The sequence below is a fragment of the Anguilla rostrata genome, chromosome 1, assembly GCF_018555375.3.
Source record: "Anguilla rostrata isolate EN2019 chromosome 1, ASM1855537v3, whole genome shotgun sequence".
In the NCBI taxonomy this organism is placed as follows: domain Eukaryota; kingdom Metazoa; phylum Chordata; class Actinopteri; order Anguilliformes; family Anguillidae; genus Anguilla; species Anguilla rostrata.
The window spans coordinates 59,123,298-59,146,623 of NC_057933.1; the positions used below are offsets into that span (position 1 = coordinate 59,123,298).

Here is a 23,326-nt window from a genome sequence, read left to right on the forward strand (position 1 = left end):
CAAGCAAATAATTACAGTTGCGGACAGATTGTTGCCTGAGGTATTAAACAAGTAAAGTCCAAGCAAATAAATGTATATTAGCATGCAGTTTAGAAAGAGTGAAGCCTCCAGGCTGAACCAGGAGTGTTGAGCTGGTCCGTGAGCCCAGGGTGAGGGACAGGGACAGAGGCCCCAGGGAAGAGCAGAGAAATGGAAAGGACGCAGGGCATTGCGATGTTAAACACTGCACACGCAGAGCCTGAACGCTATGTAGAAAAGCCCCAGGGTGCTACGGTACGGCAGCGTATCTAAATGATTCCTTCAAATCGGGTGCAACACAACCCTGAGTGATCCTGGAGAAACGTCTGCAGCAAGCCCATGCTGCGGAGTTTCACTCTCAAGGCTTAAAATTAGGATTTGCTCAAATTGGTATTTGAGTACCACTGTTTACAGCAAATCATTCAAAGCCAGGATGGACTAAGTCGAAGTGGCATTCACGCGGTTTACCGAAACAATAGACTGCCCATCTGGAGCATGGTTAATTTATTGTGCAAGCTCACAGTTCAATTTAACTCCCACGTAGCTGTATGAATGCCGTGCCTTCATCACCATGTCATGTTATTAATAAAACAAACCAGGTCAAAGTGAAATAAAAGTCCATTTTATTGTTTAGCCATGTCATAACCATGTTTCCAATAAGCACAGCAGGCTACAACTCAAGGGTTTCTCAACTACCTTTAATTGCAAAAAGAAAGAATAAAATAAAAATTATAATTTCAACCCTCACCCAAATGATGCACCCTCCCCCACCCCAACCTTTTGGATCACAGATGAAACAGGAAACAAGTTTCCACTTCATCATTTAAAATATTGGACCTTTTCCAATTCTGGGTTTTATACAAAAGCTACACAATGTTACACTTTATTCAGAATACAGTTCAACCGATTATTAGTGTTCTACACCATTGATTAAAATTTAGAAACTGATGGAGCATTAGCACTATAACTTAACACTACGAGAGACTTAAAAGGAATACAAATTACTGCAAAAGAGAAAAAAAGACTAGAGTATCATCTCAAAGCAAGCTAAGATCTGTACCATTACAGTGATTGAAGAATCATAAAAATAAAATGTAATAAAAAATAGACAGGCAAGGCTAGGGTTTGAGATTCCACCTTTAGATCCTCCTCTTGTGCATTCTTCCTTTATGTATCCGCTCCAAGATTTCCTTCGCAGTTTTATCGCCGACCAACAGGAACCAGAACAAAAAGTTTTACTTCAACTTGTTCCCATAGGAAACTCAGCTTGTGTTAGTGTGTCAGGCACTTTCCGAGATACCAGCCCACCCCCCCTCTCCAGAACGCTCTGCAACTCTACCGGCCAATCACAACGCAGGTTCATTCAGACGATACAGCTGTGGGGAGAAGACAAGAGAGCTGTTAGGTTCGATCTGTGCCCCGATCCATCTAAGGGTGTCAACACACTGCTCAGAGTCGTGCACATCCACTCAATGACTGTCAGGTTGCACTGAGACGGAGTGTGGCAACATTCCAGCAGAAGAACCGTTATTTTAGTGAACAAGCTGACAGGCAGGCATTTAGCACACACTGAAACCCACAGCAACTTGACACAAGTATCCATTAATAAAGTTGGACGTTCAGTGAAGTAATTCAGGTTATGCACCTTGGTCTTGGGTACAACGGCTGGGTACTACCTGGGAATCAAACCTGCAACCTTTACGGTACAACCCTAGGTTCCCTACCCATTATACTACACTGCAGGGAATTTTCACAAGTTTAACCTAACTTACTGGATTTTAAAAGGGGACAGGGACAGGCAGACATTACCGATTTAACACTAGACTATTTGTGTATATAGGGACTATGGAACAAGCAAAACCTAACTAGACATTTTTAGAAATTTAGAAATCCTGAATGGATAATGGATGGATATTTCTGGCCCTAAAAAAGAAATATCTGTGGAAAAAAGAGGACGTCTGGTCAGCCTAACCAACAGCCTCCCCCCCCTCCCACATCCACAGCCTGTTCCTCTCCTCAGCTGGCCCACTTGGTGATGTCAGCTGAACAGCGTGTTGGAAGGGGGGGGAGGGGAGGACTGAGGCAAACCCAGGACTGGCAGGCCCACCCGTGAACACAAGGTGAACCAGCATCGTGGATTAGTGGCACAGCCATCGCCATCCACCCAGCATGCAGAGCACCATGCCCTTAAAGCCTGGCTCAGCCAGCCCCCCCCCCCACACCCCCAGCACTCGATTCCCAAACAGCACTTTGCTCTTTCCGGGCTGCGCTCTCATCCTAGGCTTTCCGCCCGATTCCTTACCTAAAAAGTAGATATTTACAGATCGGTATCAAACCAGGCCAACTGATTGCTGTCCCCTGGGGGCAGCCCCTCGATCAGGTCTTGGGCGTGTCCCAGGTCGGGCAGGCCATCGACCGGGTACTCTGCGCCGGGGTGATGGCCGCCCATGTCGTGGTCCATCATGGGCTCCAGGCCCATGCCCTCCTGGCCGTACCCGCCCGAGTGGAAGGACCGGTAGCTGGGGTCTGCGGACAGAGCGGGGGGGGCGAGGGGGTGGAGGCGCGTTAGACACAAGCAGCACACGCAGGGGTCAGAGGTCAAGTCCTGCAGCTCCGGCTCCTTAGTGTCGGGTGAGTAGGGTGTGTGCAGTGCAGTGCCATTGGTCAGGCAGGCAGGCGGTCGACCCGGCTAAAGCCAGCCTGGCAAGGCAGGTGAGTAGAGTGGTCACCAGCAGGCGAGTGCAGTGGTCACTAGCAGGCAAGTGAAGGGTGGAGGCTTTCAGTGCTGTGACTCACCGTCCGGTCGGTATCCCAGCGGCTCTCCCTGTGCGCCAATGTCCAGGCCCAGATCTCCAGTCTGTGGGACAGAGAGAGAGGAAGCCTCATCACTGCTACAGTGAAGACAAGAGATAGTCCACTCATTTACACACCGAAACACACCTTTTCCCCTCACACTGCAGTTACAGCGTGGCAGCAAACCAGCACATCTGTGACATCACCCACAGCTTTAATGCACACAAACACCAAACTGCACTCTCAGTGGGGGCGGGGGAGACCCACCTCGTTCCAGGTCATGGGCTCCGTCCTGAAGAGGGAGCTAGTGAGCTCCACGGAGAGGCGCTTCTTGTAGTCCTGGGGCTTGTCCTCGGACATGCGGAAGAGCACGGCGGCGGCGTACGTGGCTGTGGGGGGACAGACACGGTGAGCCTGGGGTCAGTGTCCATAAAGCCACCCACACTTTAGGGTTTGTGTCTGAGCTAAAGAGGCTGACTCTGGATCAGCGTTTGCATTTTAAAAAGTAATGCTCCGAGAAAAAAATAATGCTTTCAATAACCATGAAATTTGCAATGGAGAAAATGTGAGGAGGTTCTCTTTTTAGACCATAATCCAGTAGCCCTCCATCTTATATACACAAAAAGCAATGCTAAGCAGTCCTGTATTCCTTATAACAGTTAGGGATTTATCATCAGGCTATCAGACTGATCCTGGATCAGTGTGAATTGGCGCAGTGGTTGAGAGCCGAGTGTCCGGCTGAGCGGCTGGCTGTTCCGGGGTCAGCGGCTGACTCACCCACGCCCTCGTTCCTGGAGTGCAGCAGCTCTGTGAGCGGCGCGGTGGCCCCCTCCGCCTCGATGGCCTCGGCCGCCTCCTTGTCCTGGGCCAGCTCACACAGCACGCCGGCCGCCACGCGCTGGATGTTCTCGATGGGCGAGTACAGCAGCTGCGGGGGGGAGGGGGGGGGGCACGTGAACACCTAACCCTAACCCTGACTAACCCCAAAATCCAGACGAGCGTTAGGGCGCCCCTACCTGCACGAAGAGCGGGATGGTGTTGAGGCCTCGGATGACGATCCTGTTGTGGACGTCCCGGGCCAGGATGTGCAGCGCCCCCGTGCAGCCCTCCACGATCTCCTCCATGCGGACCCCCTCCTGCAGACCACACCCACACGTCACGCCCACACCCATGCCACACCCCCAGGCCCTCCCCCCTCCACGATCTCCTCCATGCGGACCCCCTCCTGCAGACCACACCCACACGTCACGCCCACGCCCACGCCCAGCCCATACCCCCAGCCCTCCACCTCCACGATCTCCTCCATGCGGACCCCCTCCTGCAGACCACACCCACACGTCCCACGCCCACGCCCAGGCCATACCCCCAGGCCCTCCCCCCTCCACGATCTCCTCCATGCGGACCCCCTCCTGCAGACCACACCCACACGTCCCCCACGCCCACGCCCAGCCACCCCCAGGCCCTCCCCCTCCACGATCTCCTCCATGCGGACCCCCTCCTGCAGACCACACCCACACGTCACGCCCACGCCACACCCCCCAGACCCTCCCCCCTCCACGATCTCCTCCATGCGGACCCCCTCCTGCAGACCACACCCACACGTCACGCCCACGCCCAGCCACACCCCAGCCCTCCCCCCTCCACGATCTCCTCCATGCGGACCCCCTCCTGCAGACCACACCCACACGTCACGCCCACACCCATGCCACACCCCCAGACCCTCCCCCCTCCACGATCTCCTCCATGCGGACCCCCTCCTGCAGACCACACCACACGTCACGCCCACGCCAGACCCCAGGCCCTCCCCCCTCCACGATCTCCTCCATGCGGACCCCCTCCTGCAGACCACACCCACACGTCACGCCCACGCCACACCCCCAGGCCCTCCCCCTGCCCCGATCTCCTCCGTGCGGACCCCTCCTGCGGACCACACCCACGCCCAGGTCACGCCCCCCAGGCCCTCCCCCCTCCACGATCTCCTCCAGGCGGACCCCCCTCCTGCAGACCACACCCACACGTCACGCCCACGCCCACGCCACACCCCCCGGGCCCTCCCCCCTCCACGATCTCCTCCATGCAGACCCCCTCCTGCGGACCACACCCACATGTCACGCCCACGCCCACGCCACCCCCCCGGCTCCCCCCTCCACGCGGACCCCCTCCTGCGGGCCACACCCACACATCACGCCCATGCCCAGGCCACGCCCCTCGGGCCCTCCCAGGCCACACCCCCTGGGCCCTCCCCCCTCCCCGCGTGCCACGCCCCCGCGCTCACCACAAACTGCTGCTGCGTGCCGCCCATGGAGGTGCGTCTCTGCGTGTCCTGGTGCGCCCTCACCAGCAGCTGCACCAGCCTGGGGATGGCGCCCTGCTCCCGCAGGGGGGCGTGGTTAGCCGGGCACAGCGCCAGGTTCCTGATCAAGCCCACGGTCGCCTGGGAAACGATAGCGCGGGTCAGTGACAGAGAGACTTTCAGCCGTGTCTTATACTCAACTTAAATGTAGCACTCAAAGGAGTTCTCAGACCGCATGATGGAAAAATACAATGCCAAAAAACACAGGCAACATAAAAACAAGGGAAATGGAGAAAGACACTGATGGAACGGATCAGTGAAACTCACATTAAAGACAGTCACAGCTCAGCTGGCCTGTTTAACAACCCCTCTCACACACACACACACAGGGGAGGGTGTGTGCATGGCTATCTCCCTCTCTCTCTCTCACACACACACAGGGAGGTTGTGCAGCACCCTCTCCACACAACACCACACACACACACACCAGACACACACAGACACACACAAGGCTCCACACTCAACCCGCGTAGTCACACCTGCACCTTATGAGGGGCCAGTGCGAGGGCGGGTGCAGGAGCTTGACCACCACGGGCAGGCCGTAGTGCAGCCGCACGGCGTTCTGGGCCATCTCGGCGTCCTGGTGGCGGCTGGTGAGGTGGCGCAGGGCGCAGACGGCGGGCTCGGTGATGTCCTCGCGGTCGCCGGCGCGGAGCACGGTGCGCACCAGCGCCTCGATGCCGCCCACCTGGCACACCATCATCTTGTTCTTGTAGTTGTTGCAGGTGAGGTTGGACAGGATGCCCGCCGCGCACGTCACCACGTTGATGTCGTCCGAGCCCAGCAGCTGCACCAGCGTGCCCAGCAGCCCCTCCATGCCCTCCTGCGGGGGGGAGCGTAGAATAATGGGTTAGGAGCTGGTCTTGTAACCTTAAGGTCACAGGTTCAATTCCCGGGTAGGACACCGCCCTTCAGGTTCTTAACCTGCACTGCTTCAGTACATATCCAGCTGTATAAACAGATGTAAAAAGTTGTGTAAGTCGCTCTGGATAAGAGCGTCTGCTAAATGCTTGTAATGTGATGTAATGAAGAGGAGCGGATCCAGCACTGGCTGCAGGGGGACTTCCCTTCTCCAATAGCCTCACAGTCAACCTTATCCTGCCTTTGTTTAGCAGACACCACTCATTATGAGTTTAGCTGCATGCACACAAAAACTTTTCTTGCTGGAGAAATTTCTCCCATAGACTCAAACGAATCAGATGCAGATGGGTGGAAGCCTAATTCATTAACCGCTGATCCTAAACCTAAGTGAGAAGCGCTCTGAATGAATCTCCACCCACAGCTTCAACACGGACAGGTTTATCAGTGTCATTTTACACTCCTGTTCACATGGGCTGTACTCCAGAAAAGCGCCCCTCCTCGGTAAGGGTGGGCAATCAGAAGGAGCGGAGAGAGATGGGAGATTTTCCCGTGCGCTCGGCTGAGAGGATACCTGCTTGGTGGCAGCGTCTGACAGGTTTCTGAGGGTCCACAGGCAGTTCTGGACTAGACGCTGGCTGGGGTCTGTGAGGTGCAGACCTAATGCCTGCATTCCACCTTTAAACACAGAGAAGCCAGATTAAGGGTAGAGACAGGGAGGGTGATTAAGGGTACAGACAGGGAGGGAGATTAAGGGTACAGGCAGGAGTGTGCAGGGAGGGTGATTAAGGGTACAGGCAGGAGTGTGTAGGGAGGGAGATTAAGGGTACAGGCAGGAGTGTGCAGGGAGGGAGATTAAGGGTACAGGGAGGAGTGTGTAGTGAGGGAGATTAAGGGTACAGACAGGAGTGTGCAGGGAGGGAGATTAAGGGTACAGGCAGGGAGGGAGATTAAGGGTACAGACAGGAGTGTGTAGTGAGGGAGATTAAGGGTACAGGCAGGGAGGGAGATTAAGGGTACAGACAGGAGTGTGCAGGGAGGGAGATTAAGGGTACAGACAGGAGTGTGCAGGGAGGGAGATTAAGGGTACAGGCAGGAGTGTGCAGGGAGGGAGATTAAGGGTACAGGCAGGAGTGTGTAGTGAGGGAGATTAAGGGTACAGGCAGGGAGGGAGATTAAGGGCACAGACAGGAGTGTGTAGTGAGGGAGATTAAGGTTACAGGCAGGGAGGGAGATTAAGGGTACAGGCAGGAGTGTGCAGGGAGAGAGGTTTGTGATGTGTGACGTGAAGGGTACAGGTCAGGCCCAGTCATTGGCAGAGCAGGGTGACAGGGACATACCGGCCTCTACGATGGCAGGCTTGTTACTGGAGCACACAGACAGCACTTTGAGCACTCGGCTGGTGGTCCACAGGAGCTTCTCGTACGTGTAGGTCCTCATGATGTTGACCAGGGCCTGGGGTCCACCGCTGGCCAGGATGATGAGCTGCGGGGGAGAGGGAGAACGGGATCAGCCTCCTGACAGCGCTGCTCAGCTCCGAGGGCGAAGAGCCGCCGCCTGCCCGGTCCTTACTTTGCTCTCCTGGTTTCCGTAGGCCAGGATCTGCAGACAGTCCGTGGTGATGGCCAGGAATTTGACGTTGGTCTTGTTGAGCAGGGCCACCATTTTCTGCAGGCCCCCTGCCAGGCGCACGGCCATCTTGGCTCCCTCCTGGTGCAGCAGCAGGTTGTGGAGGGTGGTGATGGCGTAGAACAGCACCGAGTCCACTGGAGACCTGGGAAACAAAAGGCCACCGGTCACACGGCTCTCCCTGGAGCACATTCCTCCGGACGAGACAGCAGGACGTGCAGGTAAAGCACGACTCATCTGACATTTAAATACCAGCACATTAGCGCAGCCTCGAAGATTTCAAGTAGCTCTGCATACAGTGAGATTAAAGTCGTCTATATCGATTCATTTCATGTTTTAATATTCTATGGCTAAGATCTGCACCACCCCCCAGGAACCCCCCCCCCCCCCACCCTGTCAAAAAAAGCTCTGTAATCTTCTGCAGTACCTGCCGTACTTCTTGTGTAAATAATGAGACTACAAAAAATATCTGCATTAATTAGCGCTGTCAGGCACGAAACATAATGGCCTTCATTACCTGATATTTTCTGCAGACTCTCCATGAATACCTAAGCTGGCTCATTTTTTCATGAAGGCATGTGACTCATCTGCACTCAGTAATGTAGCGGCTGAACACTCCACCCTCAGCAGTCTGCCCGAGTTGGGACGCGGGGGGCGGACACGCGGAGGGTGAACGGGCAGGGGGCGGACACGCGGCGTCGGGGGCGGACATGCGGCGTCGGGGGCGGACGCGCGGCGGCGGGGGCGGGGGACTCACCCCAGCATTTTGACCAGGGCGGGGATGCCGCCGGACTTGAAGATGGCGAGCAGGCCCTCGCGGTGGTGGGACAGGTTGTGCAGCGTGCCGGCGGTGCAGCGGGCCGTCTCCACGTCGTTGGTGTTCTGCATGGTGCGCACGATGGCCGACACCATCTGCGGCGAGCGCATGATGGCGTGCCGCGAAGCCTCCTTCTTGGACAGCTGGTGCACCATCACCGCCGCCTTGTTCACCACCACCTGGGGGCGGCAGAGAGGAGGGCTCAGGGCTTCATGCTACGACTGCGTCCTCCGCATTGAGGAGCTTAGTCAGCTTGGGGATGACACAGGTGTGTGTGTGTGTGTGTGTGTGTGTGTGTGTGTGTGTGTTTTTACCTGGTCCTCATCATTGAGGAGTTTGGTCAGCTCTGGGATGGCAAGGGTGTGTGTGTGTGTGTGTGTGTGTGTTTTTACCTGGTCCTCATCATTGAGGAGTTTGGTCAGCTCTGGGATGGCGCGGGTGTGTGTGCGTGTGTGCGTGTGTGCGTGTGTGCGTGTGTGCGTGCGCGCGTGTGTGTGTACCTGGTCCTCGTCATTGAGGAGTTTGGTCAGCTCTGGGATGGCGCGGGTGCGTGTGTGTGTGTGTGTGTGTGTGTGTGTGTACCTGGTCCTCGTCGTTGAGGAGTTTGGTCAGCTCTGGGATGGCGCGTGTGTGTGTGTGTGTGCGTGTGTGTACCTGGTCCTCGTCGTTGAGGAGTTTGGTCAGCTCTGGGATGGCGCGGGTGTGTGCGTGTGTGTGCGTGTGTGTGTGTGCGCGTGTGTGTACCTGGTCCTCATCGTTGAGGAGCTTGGTCAGCTCTGGGATGGCGCGGGTGTGTGTGTGTGTGTGTGTGTGTGTGTGTGTGTGTGTGTGTGTGTGTGTGTGTCTGTACCTGGTCCTCGTCGTTGAGGAGTTTGGTCAGCTCTGGGATGGTGTGTGTGTGTGTGTGTTTTTACCTGGTCCTCGTCGTTGAGGAGTTTGGTCAGCTCTGAGAAGGTGTGTGTGTGTGTGTGTGTGTGTGTGTGTATGTGTGTGTTTTTACCTGGTCCTCGTCGTTGAGGAGCTTGGTCAGCTCTGGGATGGCGCGGGTGTGTGTGTGTGTGTGTGTGTGTGTGTGTGTGTGTGTGTGTGTGTGTGTTTTTACCTGGTCCTCGTCGTTGAGGAGCTTGGTCAGCTCTGGGATGGCGCGGGTGTGTGTGTGTGTGTGTGTGTGTGTGTGTGTGTGTGTGTGTGTGTTTTTACCTGGTCCTCGTCGTTGAGGAGTTTGGTCAGCTCGGGGATGGCGCGGGTGGCCAGCTCGGCGTCGTCCTGGTAGTTGATCAGGTTGACCACGGCGTGCTTGAGCATCTGGGACGGCTCGGCCAGGCGCTGGACGTTGGTGGGGTGCGCCCCGTCGAACTGCGTGGAGGGGATCTGCATGCCCTCGTCCAGGGTCTCCGGGAACATGGCCGCCCGCACCCTCTGCGCTCGGGTCATGGCGTACTGCCCATCGATGTCTGCAGGACACAGGACAACCCTTAGCATGGGCCTGTCCTCCTCTTTATACAGCACTGTATTATCCATCAATATAATCATCTATCCATACAGTTTACCAGTTACAACGAGCCAGTGACAGCTTTATGACGCATTAGAGACTATACCAAATGAATTACAAATTACAAATGCACATCAACACTATGAATGTTTTATACGTCTGGCATACTCATTAAGAAAATGGAAACACGAATATCAAATACAACTTGCGTAATTACATAAGTGCATCATTCGTGTTTTCCTATCACTATTGTTCTCTAATAGTTCTTGTTAAGTTCTCCAATAAAGAGAGAAAATGCGAGGAACACGTGGGAGCGCAGTATCATTTGGTTTAGCGCTGGTGTTAAGGTACCTGTGCTTAACGCGGCTCAGCAGAGCAGAAGGTGTAACACTAAGAGCGGCGCGCTGAGCTCCCGCGGTACGCACCCGTCACCTGGTCCTGGCTGAAGGGCTGGGAGAAGCCCTGCTCCCACTCGTACAGCACCTGGTTGTCCACGTCCTCCTCCTCGGGGTTGCCCTTGCCGCTGAGGGACGGGGCGGTGGTGGTGGCCCCGGAGTGGATCCCCGAGTCCAGGTAGGACTGCTGCTGCCAGTGGCTCACCGCCGCCTTGCGGTCCGGCTCCATGGCCATGTCCAGCTCCATCAGATCAGCTGTGGGTACACACAGGCACGCACGCAGAGAGATACACACACACAGAAACAGAGAGACACAGACACAGAGACACAGACACACAAGCCATTAGGTCCCGAAACTCCAACATTAACACTATCGCAGCACTGCGTGTGTACGTGTGACAGACTTAGTCTGGCCTGATTCACTATGAACCGAGTCATACAAGCTGCTCCAGAGAGAACCTCACCATAAAAGTCAATACACACGGCAGTAATGAAATGAGCAGCATTCGTGGGTGTGACTAAATGTATTACTGCACAACCCTGGATTATGAAGCATGATTATGACATTAGCGCTCTGACAGGTTGGACATGCAAGATGTGCAGTGATACTGTGCACAATGGGATGCAGGTTAGGACTCTGGATTCTCTGACAGCTGCAGTGTCTGTAGGCTCTTTCACATTCACTCCACAGTTTCACACAGCATTCATGCGCATGTGTTTCTGTGTGTGAGTGTGCCTGTGTATGTATATACACGTGTGTGTGTGCCTGTGTATGTATATATACGTGTGCGTGTGTGTGTGTGTGTGTCTGTGTATGTATATATACGTGTGCGTGTGTGTGTGTGTGTGTGTGTGTGTGTGTGCCTGTGTATGTATATATACGTGTGTGTGTGTGTGTGTGTGTCTGTGTATGTATATATACGTGTGTCTGTGTGTCAGCAGACGGCAGAGAAGGAGAAAAGCTCCAGCGTCTGCTCCGTTCCTCACAGAAAGCTCCCCTACAGAGCCGAGTGAGCCGCGTGTTTATCGGGAACAGAGAGATGAGACGCAGAGCGTTTCTGTACATCCGCTCGAAAATGATTTTACAAAGAGCTCACAGCAACACAGGGGAGAACATCAAATTGAAACCGGGGTCTAAACGCGGTTATGGAGGAGGGGGGGAAATGACTACCTGGGAAGAACCTACAGTGGCTCTCACAATACAGACAAACCGGAATGGACCAGTGTGGCTATGAGGAAAAACATCTGAACACAGGCAGCTGAACAGCGTGTATGAAAGAACCACTGACCCCAGCTAAACCATTTAGCCTCTCCAACACTAGAGGTGTTCACACATTTGATTTCTTTCAAACCTTTGAAAGAAGAAATTAAAATAAAATGGAAGTCATTCCTAAGCATTCATTGCTTTTTTTTTGGAGTATGGCCTCCCTTTTGAAAGTCATAGATGGGTTTTCAGAGGACAAAGCACAGACAGCTCCTCTAAATGGGCCTTTATCTATGAATCTCCTCTATGAAACTATTGAGACCGATTCAGTGACTCATTCTCCCTCAGACGCCGGTCACACTTACACTGGGTCGCCATGTTCCTCTGAAGTCCCTCAGTCTGAACAGCGTCCTAATCTGCGAGAGAGAGAGAGGAAGAGCCGGGTTAGACAAACCAGTCTCGCCCATCCACCGCCCACAGAGACCCCCCACCCCCAGCCGGAGTCAGCGAATCAGCAGGTCCCAGCACAGGAAGCAGAGCCCAGACTGCAGGATGGTGAGAACAGCACTTTACAGCCCAGGAGCAGCTGACTGCACATTCCACAGTCATTAACCGGGCCGGGAGAGAGAGAGGGAGAAGAATCTGCTGTCTATGCTGGGCCTGTCACTCAGTGAGAAGTCCCGCCCCTTCCCTTCCGCGGGCCTCAGTTCACGCACAGCGCTGGTCCAGCGCAGAGCTTTGTGTGGACGCTATACAGATGGGGCCCGAGTTTAAAGGAGGTTACAGACTTGCGGCAACTGCCGTGCAAGATGTAGCCTGCCAAAATACGACAGCGAGCGGACAAATACATTCACCAATATAGCCCACGTAGCGTCCCTCTCGACATTAAACAGCCAGATACTGAAACCCAGCTGCACCATCCATTCCACTGACACCGGACGGACAGTCACAGGATGCATGTACGCTGTTGGCTGCTTCTGAACCTGCCTGCAGAGCCCAGGGATTCCTCTCTGGTGCTCGCTGGGTTTGGAGGGGGCTAGACTGGGTGCAGTCAGGTACGGCTCTAATGCACTGGCTGCACTGAATAAGAGCCCCCATTAAAGAGCCCAGCAGGTGATTAGGTCTCTGCCAGACCCTGACGCCCACTGTCCCTGTGTGAGCGTGTATGCTGGCAGGCCAGAAACGTATTTATTCTGTACAATTAGCAAGCATGCCAGCTGAAATAAGCACAACCACCTCCTTAAAAGCGCAGTTGTTCGCCTCCCACATTTAGCCTTTCGTTTGCAGTCTGCCGCTGCAGAGTACGGTCCTGAGCCCACAGCTGAAAACCCGGACGCAGGCCTGACAACGTGCGCTGCTCCTCCAACTCTCCTGTTCCCATCCGACCTGCGAAGCGCTCTTTAAATACGCGAGCGGCGGAGAGCGCCGCTGCTAACAGACGGGCACGTAGCCGGAGCGGGCACCCGAGGAGGCGAGCCTCGCGCCCCTCAGCCAATCCCACGCGCCGGGGCTGCTCCGCACCCGACGCGTCCGAGAACATCTGCCGCTCCGATTCGGGCGACCAGCGTATCGCCCGTCTTTAATATCGATTCGCAGCGGCGGGAACGCGGCTGAAGAAAGCCGCGAGTGGAAATATCGCAGATGCGCCAGGAACGGCGTGAAAGCAGCTCGGGCCGCATTAATTACCCTCCGTGTATTTACCGCTGGGTTTGTGGGGGGCTGATGAAACAGCTAGCTGACTGTGAGCACTATGAGCAGCACTATGAGCGCCTCCTAGCGACACTCTGCAGAATGCACACTGGTGAAGGAGAATAGAGCCTAAACCTCTCAGAACTCTGAAACGATCCCAGCTTTGAAAGAGACTTCAAAATACACCAAAGAATACAAAAGTTTTACTGATCAGCTTCATTGCTTAAGGTTACCTTCTCATTGTTGAAATAAAAAGGGGGGGAAATGCCACCTGTTCTGCGATTAACTGTGCCAAAATTAAATGCAATGAACTCAAAGCACATCGGTATGTTATTCACAACGCACCTTTATCACACCTTAAAAACACAAAAACTGAACACATGCTGGAATGTAATGTGTTTCCCTCTCAAGCACACTGCTTGAAGTGAGTGCCAGCATTGGCTTTTTTGCCATTTTATATGCTCTCCTTTTCTACATATTTCTCTCAAAAACTCAAAAATATACTGGCCAAATGATGCTGAATATGGCCACACTCAGTTTGCAGTTTGTGCAGTTACACGACTGCTACAATTCAAGTTCAACTCACAGGTGTGATTCCACCTCCAACCAGCATTAAGCACAAATCATAGGCAGAGCAGTCTTGTACAGTGACTACAGAATTGGCTATAGCCTACATTTCAGCACTTCAAAATTGGGGGAAAGCTCCGGTTCTCCTTCCTATGTTAGCCTAGTTAAATTGTGCAAAACATGACTCGAAAGTTGTCTTTTAAAGTTTGCTAAATTATAGAATATTACCACTACCAGCCACTAGGGGCAGTAGACATGGGTCCTTCAACCCCAGACTGGCAGGCTGGGCCCAGTTATTTAGGTCAGTGCTCTGAGGTTTGAATCATGAAGGCTGTACAGTGTTTCAATGCACACCCATTTAAAAGCAAAGCGCCCAACAGCAAGCGTGTCAGAATATACAGCCACACTGCAGCAAATCGCATGCAAGGTAGTGCAGGACATTAGCAAGGCCCACAGATCACAGCTCACTCTGCTCCTGCACCATGCTCCTGCACCATGTACATATCCTCAGCTCTCTGCCCAGGACTACAGGCCATTTGATGACGAGCTGATGTAGCCTAATTATTTATTAAGAATGACCAGGTTCCTTGTAATTCATAAACTTCCCTGTAATTACAAACGCTTTTGTATTGGTGCTGTTGCCCACACAGCAACAACTTCACAAACTTAGCAAATCGATGGCTGTGGAATGAATCAGCTTACGTAACGACACAATTGCATCTACACATAGCCAGGGGCTCTTTTTAGGGATAAATGAAGGCTTCTACAACGATGCTTATAAAACAGTGGTCACTGAAGCACATGGCCCTACTATTTTCTCAAGGTTATGCTCCATTTCTGGAGGGAAAAAAATTCAACCACACCAGAATAGGTTATTACATAAAACATCCACACATTCCTCCTATTTGGATATAGAATCCCAAGTTTGTGTCACTCGATCTTCAACAGTGATCAACTAAAAAAACTGCCTTATTGTGAGCACAGATTTGGACATGTAGCAAATGAACTCATAAATTCACTATTTACAAATAAGTGTTTTCCCACTTTGCCCATGACAGCCATGTAAAAGAGCTCCACTTCCATTCACACTCCACTCAGCTCCACTCCTCTGCATCCCTGCAGCTCTGCTACAGCAGCTGACAGCTGCAAGCCCGTCCTAACCCCACCGTCTGTGTTTGGGACGTTACTATTCATTCATATCTCAGCCAATTAGAGCAGCGGAAACACCCGGCGGCCCGTCTGCATGCGTCGGTCACGCGCGCTGCAGCGAGCGGCTGCTGAAGCGCTAACTCCAGGAAGGTGTGGGCCCCGCTCCGGCCAGCGCTGCTGTTTTATTAGGCCGCAGGGACGGCCGAGGCCCCGGGAGTGGAGCCGCTCCGCTGCTGCGGACACGGCCGGTCTGACTGCAGCACACTGACCATTCACTAGCCTGTTGCTTCCAGCGTAACTCAGCCGGCGGCGCCCCTCCGCAGGTCAGCCGTCTGGGCGACCCCGAGACGGAACCAGGCGAAACTACGCGTTCGTTTACTGCATTAAACCACGCACCGATTAACCGGGCAAAATGCATCTGGGTGTGCCGCAGACAGGACGCCAGTTTAAGGCCCTTGCAGGGGCCCCACCCAAACACAGAGAGGAGCAGGCGAAGACGTGTCTCACCGCTCTCCTGGGCAGAGACAGGTAAGCAGCATTCACAGCCACGTTTGTCCCAGTCCTAATTCAGCGATCAACTGGATACGCACGTACATGACAAAATTACGCTTCAAAAATAACTATCTACAATACAGTCCCAGATGCCTCAAGTACCCAATAAACAGAAGGCAACGAAAATCAAGGCAATTAAATATGAAGACTAATAATGCTGTCAACATGAGATGGAGCTCGCTTAAACCTGACCCACGTGCAAGGCCCTTACTTGACAAATGGGATGCATTATAACAGCTGCCCATTCCGTGGGTATCGTGACAACCATTCAGTATCCCAAGCAGCTAGGCTACCCAGACACTGAACTCAGTGAGGTCATTCAGACAGCGCCCCGTGACCATGGCAACAGCAGAATGTGCCTTGTCAGCATAAAGGGCCCCAACAGCGAACTGCCAGGATCTTACTCCACAGGCCACAGCATAAACATACCACGTGAGCTCCTTCACACACACACACACACACACACACACCCTCACAGAGTGAGATCCACCCACTCTACTGGCCAGCCTAGACAGAATGTACTCCTGTTCAGTTCCTCTGCTCCGACAAATTCTAAACATGAATTCATCCCACCAATGGCAGCTGTCATGGTTAAACACTTGTAACCTAAAGGTTTCAAGTTTAAGTCCCAGCAAAGCACCCCTGACTTACCCTTGAGCAAGGTACCTCACCTGCTTCAGTATGAATAACTGCATAAATGGACAGGCTAATGCATAAAACATACCATGCGCAAGTCGTCTTGGACAAGGGCCTCCCTCAGTCAAAGAAATAACGAACAAACTGAGTCTAACCAAGCAGACATCAGACCAGATTGCAGGTTCCACTGAGGAAAATACCTTCTCCCAGCATTCATCAGCTGATTTGTATAGACACTGGAATCACAATGGATGAATGTTCACAGCAACTTTTTACATTTAGCAAATTGGCTAGTTTGAAAATTATAGCAGTCTGTCATAACGAGAAATGCACGACAGGAATAAAGACTTTTCATCAGCATGCTGTCTGTTCCAGCCACTGGTCCAGAGAAACCACAGTCCGGCTCAAATTCCAAGCCCACCATGGTGGGGATTCCAATAACAATTTGATGTCATTCAGTCAACCCATTTCATTATGTTAAGGCACATCTGCCCACAGCTTATTGTTAGCGACGTTTTCGCTAAATCAGGGCAGCCAACTGTGACTTTACCATTCAAAACCAAATTAAATTGAGAAGTCAACCGAGGAGCAGAAGCCCAAAAACCTGGCGGCAAGACACTGCATGACTGCACGCCACCACTTGTGCTCTAAAGCAGAGTGTGCGAATTAAAAGGCAAACCAATTAAAAAGGCTTACAATCAGATTACATTTTTTACTGAGTATTCTTGAAGCCCCTTGTTCAGACACTAAACCAGAAGCAGCAGCCTAAGAATGCCCAGGCTAAACTAAACCACAACGTATTAGCCTATATAAACCCACGTCAGAAAGCATATTTTTCACTTGGATCCCAACAATCATTGGGTTAAATGGATCAATAAACAAATGAGCTACATTATTACTTAAGTGATTATACATTGATGTTCAAATAGTACATAGGCTACATGTTAATTCTTACCCCATGTATCCACCACCTGAAAACAAGGGTAACTTCTTTAAACAAAAATAAACTCTTTCCAGAGTGCCTTTATTAACAGTCATTTAAGATTAAAAGTGTGGGTAGGATTTCTTTTATTTTTTATTATTATTTGTTTAAGTGCCTGGCCCTTCCGTTGCAGTACAAAATAAAAATGATTTTAAGGAACGTAAAACATTCCGATTACTATTAAACTATATACACAAGAAAATAATGCTTTATAGATTCAGCAGCCTTCTCCAATGCACTGTTGAAAAGCTGTAGCTTTCGCCAGTGCTGAAAAACAACCCGTATCATCTGGACTAAAGCCAAATGTGCAACATTTTAATATTCAAATTCCTGATTACATTTTTAAATGAATGATGAAAAAACCAGACGTACTGTTTTTCTTGGTGTGTTAAAGATTACTTGCATAAGAATAAATAACCATAGTTCAAACTGTAATGTATGCTTTTGTTCGTTAAAAGCAACATTAAGCAGTATTCTAAAATGGACAACATAGCCAACAAACACACGTAGCCTCAATGGTTCCATCAATAGCTCCAGAGACCTCCACATCAGACCCCACTGATGGAGCCTTGCTGCAGCACAAGCTAAATTGCTGGCTAAAGGAATGACTATGAAACGCATACTTTACAGAACAGGCGTTACGAACTAACAAAATTAAACTTCGCTTCGGCAGTTCGACTCATGAGCGAAATGAAATTAGAGCACATATTTATAACCGATTGACACGAGCATCCTCACACAAAAAGCTCCACGGGCGGCCCCGAAAAATGAGTCAGAATAGACCGCAAATATCAAGAGCGTGTCGCACTGAGGGAGCGTCATCCTGGGGCTCAGCCCTCCTCCAGTCCATCTGGGCTGATGGGAGTGAAGGGAGCTCACACATCCAGAGAGGACAGCAGCCAGATGCAGCCGGCCTGCCCATTCAGGACTCTAAGCACTGAGCTAAGAGCTCAATACTGCAATTACAGCTGTTTGAATTTTGGCCTGTCTGAATACAACCTTGGGATGCACAATCGTAGGCAATGACTGAAACAGTTAATTGAACTAATCAATAAAGGTATATTGCAAAAAATTATTTCAGTTATTAATCCGTATAATTATTTAAGGGCCTAACTGTTTCCCCCAAAGTGTCCGTCAATGAATGAGCACTGCTGATTTAGGGGAAATGACTGGAAGAGTGCAGCTGCTGTGGGTAAATGGGTGCCCTTGTCCAAACATATTTATTTGAATTTTTTGCAGGTGGGTTGGCATCCAACAGGACATACTTGCTTAAAGCCAAACTAACAACCTGAAATACTGGGAAGGTTTGTCAGTAATGCTGAGATCCTTCGACGTCTTTACATTATTCAGTGTTGTTACAAATGACAATGTTTTCACAGACCACACAAAAAATGGACAAGAGTAATCAAAAACATAGTATAGCTAGACCCATCTCTGGACAACCTCCCCCTCCTGAATTAACATGCTAAATGTGATTACATAGAAACCAAAAGCCAAGTTTAACAAATCTCTTAAATGAATACCAGAAAACCTATGATACATAACATATAGACACACCAGAGGTCCCACCCATACACGTTACTTTTATGCAAGACATTGGCCTATGTTGAGGCACATCAAAACTGGATTTATAAACCAAGCAGAAACATCCCATTGCAGAGGTAGACACTTCAGAAGGCAGATCGCATGGAGTGAATTCTAACCAGGTTACGACACTGAAAGTTCACAATCATACGAAACTACTTAAGATCATGTACACTGACCGAATTCCAATTCTAAGACCAACAGGCACCCCTGGAAAATTCAATGATAGGCATCCCCTGCCATATATCCAAGTATCGGGGGCTGAACAAACATGATAGACAAACTTCCCAGTGAGGTGGATATAGCACCACACCATGTCAATTTCCCAAAATCCTGCCTCCTATCTGGATGCAGGAAAATACGTTTTCAAGGTGAATCAACGTGTGCGTTTGTTTATTCACCCCCAACCATGAAAAATGACCAGAGGCGCGTTCGGAAGTGTGCACATGCATTACCAGTAGAGGAAAACACTGCCGAGCTAATGCAAAGCATCTTCCTAAACACAAAAAGCATCTCAGGAGGACTGTGGCTTATAAATATGAATGAACCCCGTGAATAAATCACACCACAAAAGAAATGACCGTGCAATGACAAAACATCAGAACGACGCAATGAGTTTTACTTGATGGAATTTACTAAATGACTTAAGATCGCGCAGTGCTGTGGCATTTCCTTGCAAGAGATGCGCACGTCTATGCAACGACTACGCTTACCTTCCACCTCCAATAACAGCATGGCACCATAATATTTAACTAATTTCACCTCACGGAAAAACTGAGTGTAACACGGCAAGGCACTTATTGGCATTTAATCACGCGATGCGATGAAGTCATAAATTACAAGAAATTTAACCCATTTACATTTTCCAACTTGCCCACGGTTTAGGAAGTTTCTTGATACTGTTATTAGCTTTACCACTATGCGACAAGTATTCGCCGGCTACTCGGAGGAAGGGGGAAAGTGTTCACGGGTATTTCCAGGGCAGTCTCTATATTATTTAGTGTATCGAGCTTTAGAGAAAATCAAAGTCAGCTTCCTCCACCTCCCCGCCCCCACAAGCAGGTCGCGATTTCGCAGCTTGGCTTTCCACGGCTCGATCTAGCATAGCAAACATGACTCGGGTTTCACCCCGACTCCTCCTCAACTTCCTTTGAATCACAACGGCTGAGGAATTCGTCGGGACTTGGGCCTTTGTTTGGGTGGGAAGGAGGAGAAAAACAGGGGATTTATTCCTGCCCAATTGGAAGTGCTGAATAACGTTACTAAGTCAAGCAATCAATGTTTTAACCACTAAACTTAAGCGTTTTAACAAACTAATAACATGTTAGCAACCGCTTGTAGCTAGATCTCCAACATAGATAAAATATCAGCCAGCTAGCATTAGATAGATTGTCTCTAGCCAAGTTAGCCGGATACACATTCTTAGCAGTAGTTCGCCAAATACTAAATGTGGACAGGGCCTGGGCAACATATAACAGCTAAACTCTGAACAGACACTAAACGCAATGTATTGAACTCGATAATACAGTTGATTTTCTTCTATTAGCGCCAGTATACGTTAGCGCTTATTTATTTTGCAACTACACACCAAGTCCATATGAACAGTATAGCAAGTCAGCAATCGCTACTTCATTATGCCAACTATTAAGATACCGAACATAAGGTCTCAATTCCTACAAAACCAATCGCATGCTAGCTAGGCAGCTACGTTGCCTTGCTAACGTAGCGGACTGATCACAGTTAGATAGCTAACACAGTTAGCTAACGTAGTAAGGGTCCCGAGCTCTGTCCTGCACGCGATAGCGAGCTAGCGAAGTTTATGTTTTAAAATGTTACTGTTAACTAGCTATAATTATAGTGCAAACCCCACAACTGGATACAGACGAGTCACATATGGTGAGCAACTTTACCTGCAGAAATACCAGCTACCTTTACGAAGCGTTGCCCCTCAGTTCACATAAAAATGAATATCAGTTTTATATCCAACAGCACCGGTTGAAAAAATTTACGGAGATTAAATTTCTATGTAAGATCCGACATACCTGAGACCAAACGATATCTCCGTCTTCCTTGTCAATGATGTTTAACCAATGGCGCGGAGAGTGCTTGACAGAAACGTGTAACCCACCCTCTAGAAAAGCAAAAACTAGCTAGCTACACTCCCTCCACCAAGATACGTACACAGCGTGCCCAAAGGAAATGGGGAGAATCAAAATGGCGTCCTCGCGAGTGAGAGTTCTTATACCAACTATGTGGCCAGTGTATTCTTCCGCTGTCAGGAAAAATAGATACAATATATTTGGATAGACATTGATCCAAAGTAAAATTACCAATGAATCTATTTTGATGCAAATATATATAATAAAAACAATAATTATAAATTGGGCCAGTGTTCGCTAACATTGATAAAAAGTTTGTTAGAATCTGGAGTGGCGCGTATGAATATCTTTGATCCGATGACGACGATATGTAGGCTATTCATTAGGTTGGAATGTGAGTGTTTTTCTGAGAAGGATGTGGGGAGCGGAGCGAGGCCGGGGAAAGGTGCGGGGATCTGTTGTGTTGGTGAACTGCGTGGGTCCGAGTATAGGTTTGGACAGTGTCTTTGTGCTGTGACTTAAATGTGCTGCACGTATACTGCTTCCGCAACCATCATGTAGTTGCAAAAAATCTCTGTTGTATTGCGTAATGGGTATGGGAAATATATTTTTGAAACACTACTACAGCAATTAACAACAAACTACTGAAACACATTTTATTTACTTATTGGCGGTCACATGTTTTCTCATTGAATAACATAATTCTTGTGGCTTGAGTTCGATTATGCTGTTAAAAATCGAAGTCAAATCAACTATGAATGAAAACAGATAATGAAGTAGCCTAGGCTACTGTGGATACCTCGTTGAAATTGTAGGCTACTGAAAGCAACAAGCCCTTCGTGACACGGAGATCTGTTGTTGGACTTGATGTGTTGAATATTTGGCTGAGCTATTCATCTCAACTGTTTGTTTTTTCACCTGAAAAGATTAGCCGCAGTGTCAAATACTATCTTCCTCACTTACTATCACCGGAAATTCTGTTCTGATTTGCTAAAAATGTATATGAAGGTGGAAATTGTATGTACATTCCTTGCATATAAATGTATAGCCTGTGGAAAATGTAAGGGGAACATGGCATTCTGTAGTGCCTACTTGAGTCCTCTATATTTAGAACAGAATGAGACATGGGTATGCTGATGGCTATGTGGCGCGATATGATGTTCATTCCTCAGACCCAGCGAACAGTTCGTTTCATTCATGCCCATGCTAACAAAAGTGTGAAAAGCCAGTCAGTTGTCTTTAACGAATTTTTTTCTTTAAAAAGAAGCTAATCCTTGGCCCCAGCAATTAACCTTGTTGTTAATTAATGGAATTTTCCTCCAAGAACACATTTTAACATTTTGTCACGTCATGTCCTCTTTCTCCTAACAGATAATCGCAGCTCAACTAGCCTCTTCTTAGGTTAAAACGACGCCTATAGGTTTTTATTCTGTTTCTAATTGTATTGTTTCTTTTCTTTTCATATTACATTTCCCTTTTATAGGCTACCTGTTGTAAGCTTGACTTGACTGCTAACACTGTAATGCATTCCATGAAGGTCACTGATATTTCGTTTAAGAGTGACATTTTAAGATAGGTTTGGCGTAATTATTTACATTATTCTGGCCACACGTAAAATATTATCACCACGCAGAAATGTACAGATTTCTGAAGCATAAGCCAAAAATATAAATTCGACGAATAGTATGAATATTCCGTATATCACAACTCAGTTCATGTCCCATGGCAAACTTTTTTCGCACAGAGCAGGCTGTATTATTTTTGTGGATACGTGTAGGCAATGCAGTATTTTAATGGTGGACATATGAAACATCCTATATATAATGCTTTTTGACCAAAGTATATAGTACATGTAATATACTGTAAATCCTTTTATTTATAACATGTATTTATCCATACAGACCTTAAGGTAATGTTCAGTATATTCACGTTCATAACTGGTCTTAATACAATAATAATTGAAATCCCATGTCAGATACATCCAAGTATACTGTTCATTAATATTGCATGAAATAGACTGCTCAGAACCATTGTTATGAATTATATACTAATCCAATAAATTAATTTATTAATGAATGTTGGGCATTCATCCCAATAAACAGTTAAATGAAATGTAAATATCCCTGTCTAATAAACATGATTGGCATGGCAGACACATTAAAAAACATTTCCAGGATTTTGAGTATAGACTTATAATAACATTGCTTTTGCACATAAAGGCATGTCCAAGTTTTTGTGTGCCAATCAAGCCCCCCCCCCGCAACCAGATTCAGTGAGCTACGGCAGGCCCTTGTTGGTGTTAATAGTAAAAAATAAAAATAAAAAAACACTGACTGCTCAAAATCCCAGATGGTGTCTTATTGAGCAGTTGTTTTCCTCACTGTGTACCAGACACATTTAATGGCCAATAAACCCTAAGGTCTCTGCATTTTTTCATCTGTACACCATACACACAAACATGACCTTGGGCAGGTATTCTCTCAGTGACGCATTGATGTCCGTCTATCAC

At 49.5% G+C, this 23,326-nt stretch overlaps 1 protein-coding gene across 1 annotated transcript; it reads right to left on the bottom strand.

The window, feature by feature from the left end:
- Positions 1-624: 624 nt before the first annotated feature.
- LOC135261876 (catenin beta-1-like) lies at positions 625-20,938 on the bottom strand. Its single transcript, XM_064348958.1, has 16 exons — positions 20,761-20,938; positions 11,925-11,975; positions 10,386-10,610; positions 9,669-9,922; positions 8,409-8,647; positions 7,595-7,796; positions 7,363-7,507; positions 6,597-6,700; positions 5,630-5,987; positions 5,087-5,304; positions 3,828-3,947; positions 3,589-3,739; positions 3,079-3,200; positions 2,815-2,875; positions 2,321-2,544; positions 625-1,394 (listed from the first exon to the last, which is right to left on the bottom strand). The coding sequence occupies exons 2-15, from the start codon at positions 11,935-11,937 to the stop codon at positions 2,336-2,338; spliced, it is 2,421 nt and encodes an 806-aa protein (XP_064205028.1). The 5' UTR covers positions 11,938-11,975; positions 20,761-20,938; the 3' UTR covers positions 625-1,394; positions 2,321-2,335.
- Between the last annotated feature and the right edge of the window lie 2,388 nt (positions 20,939-23,326).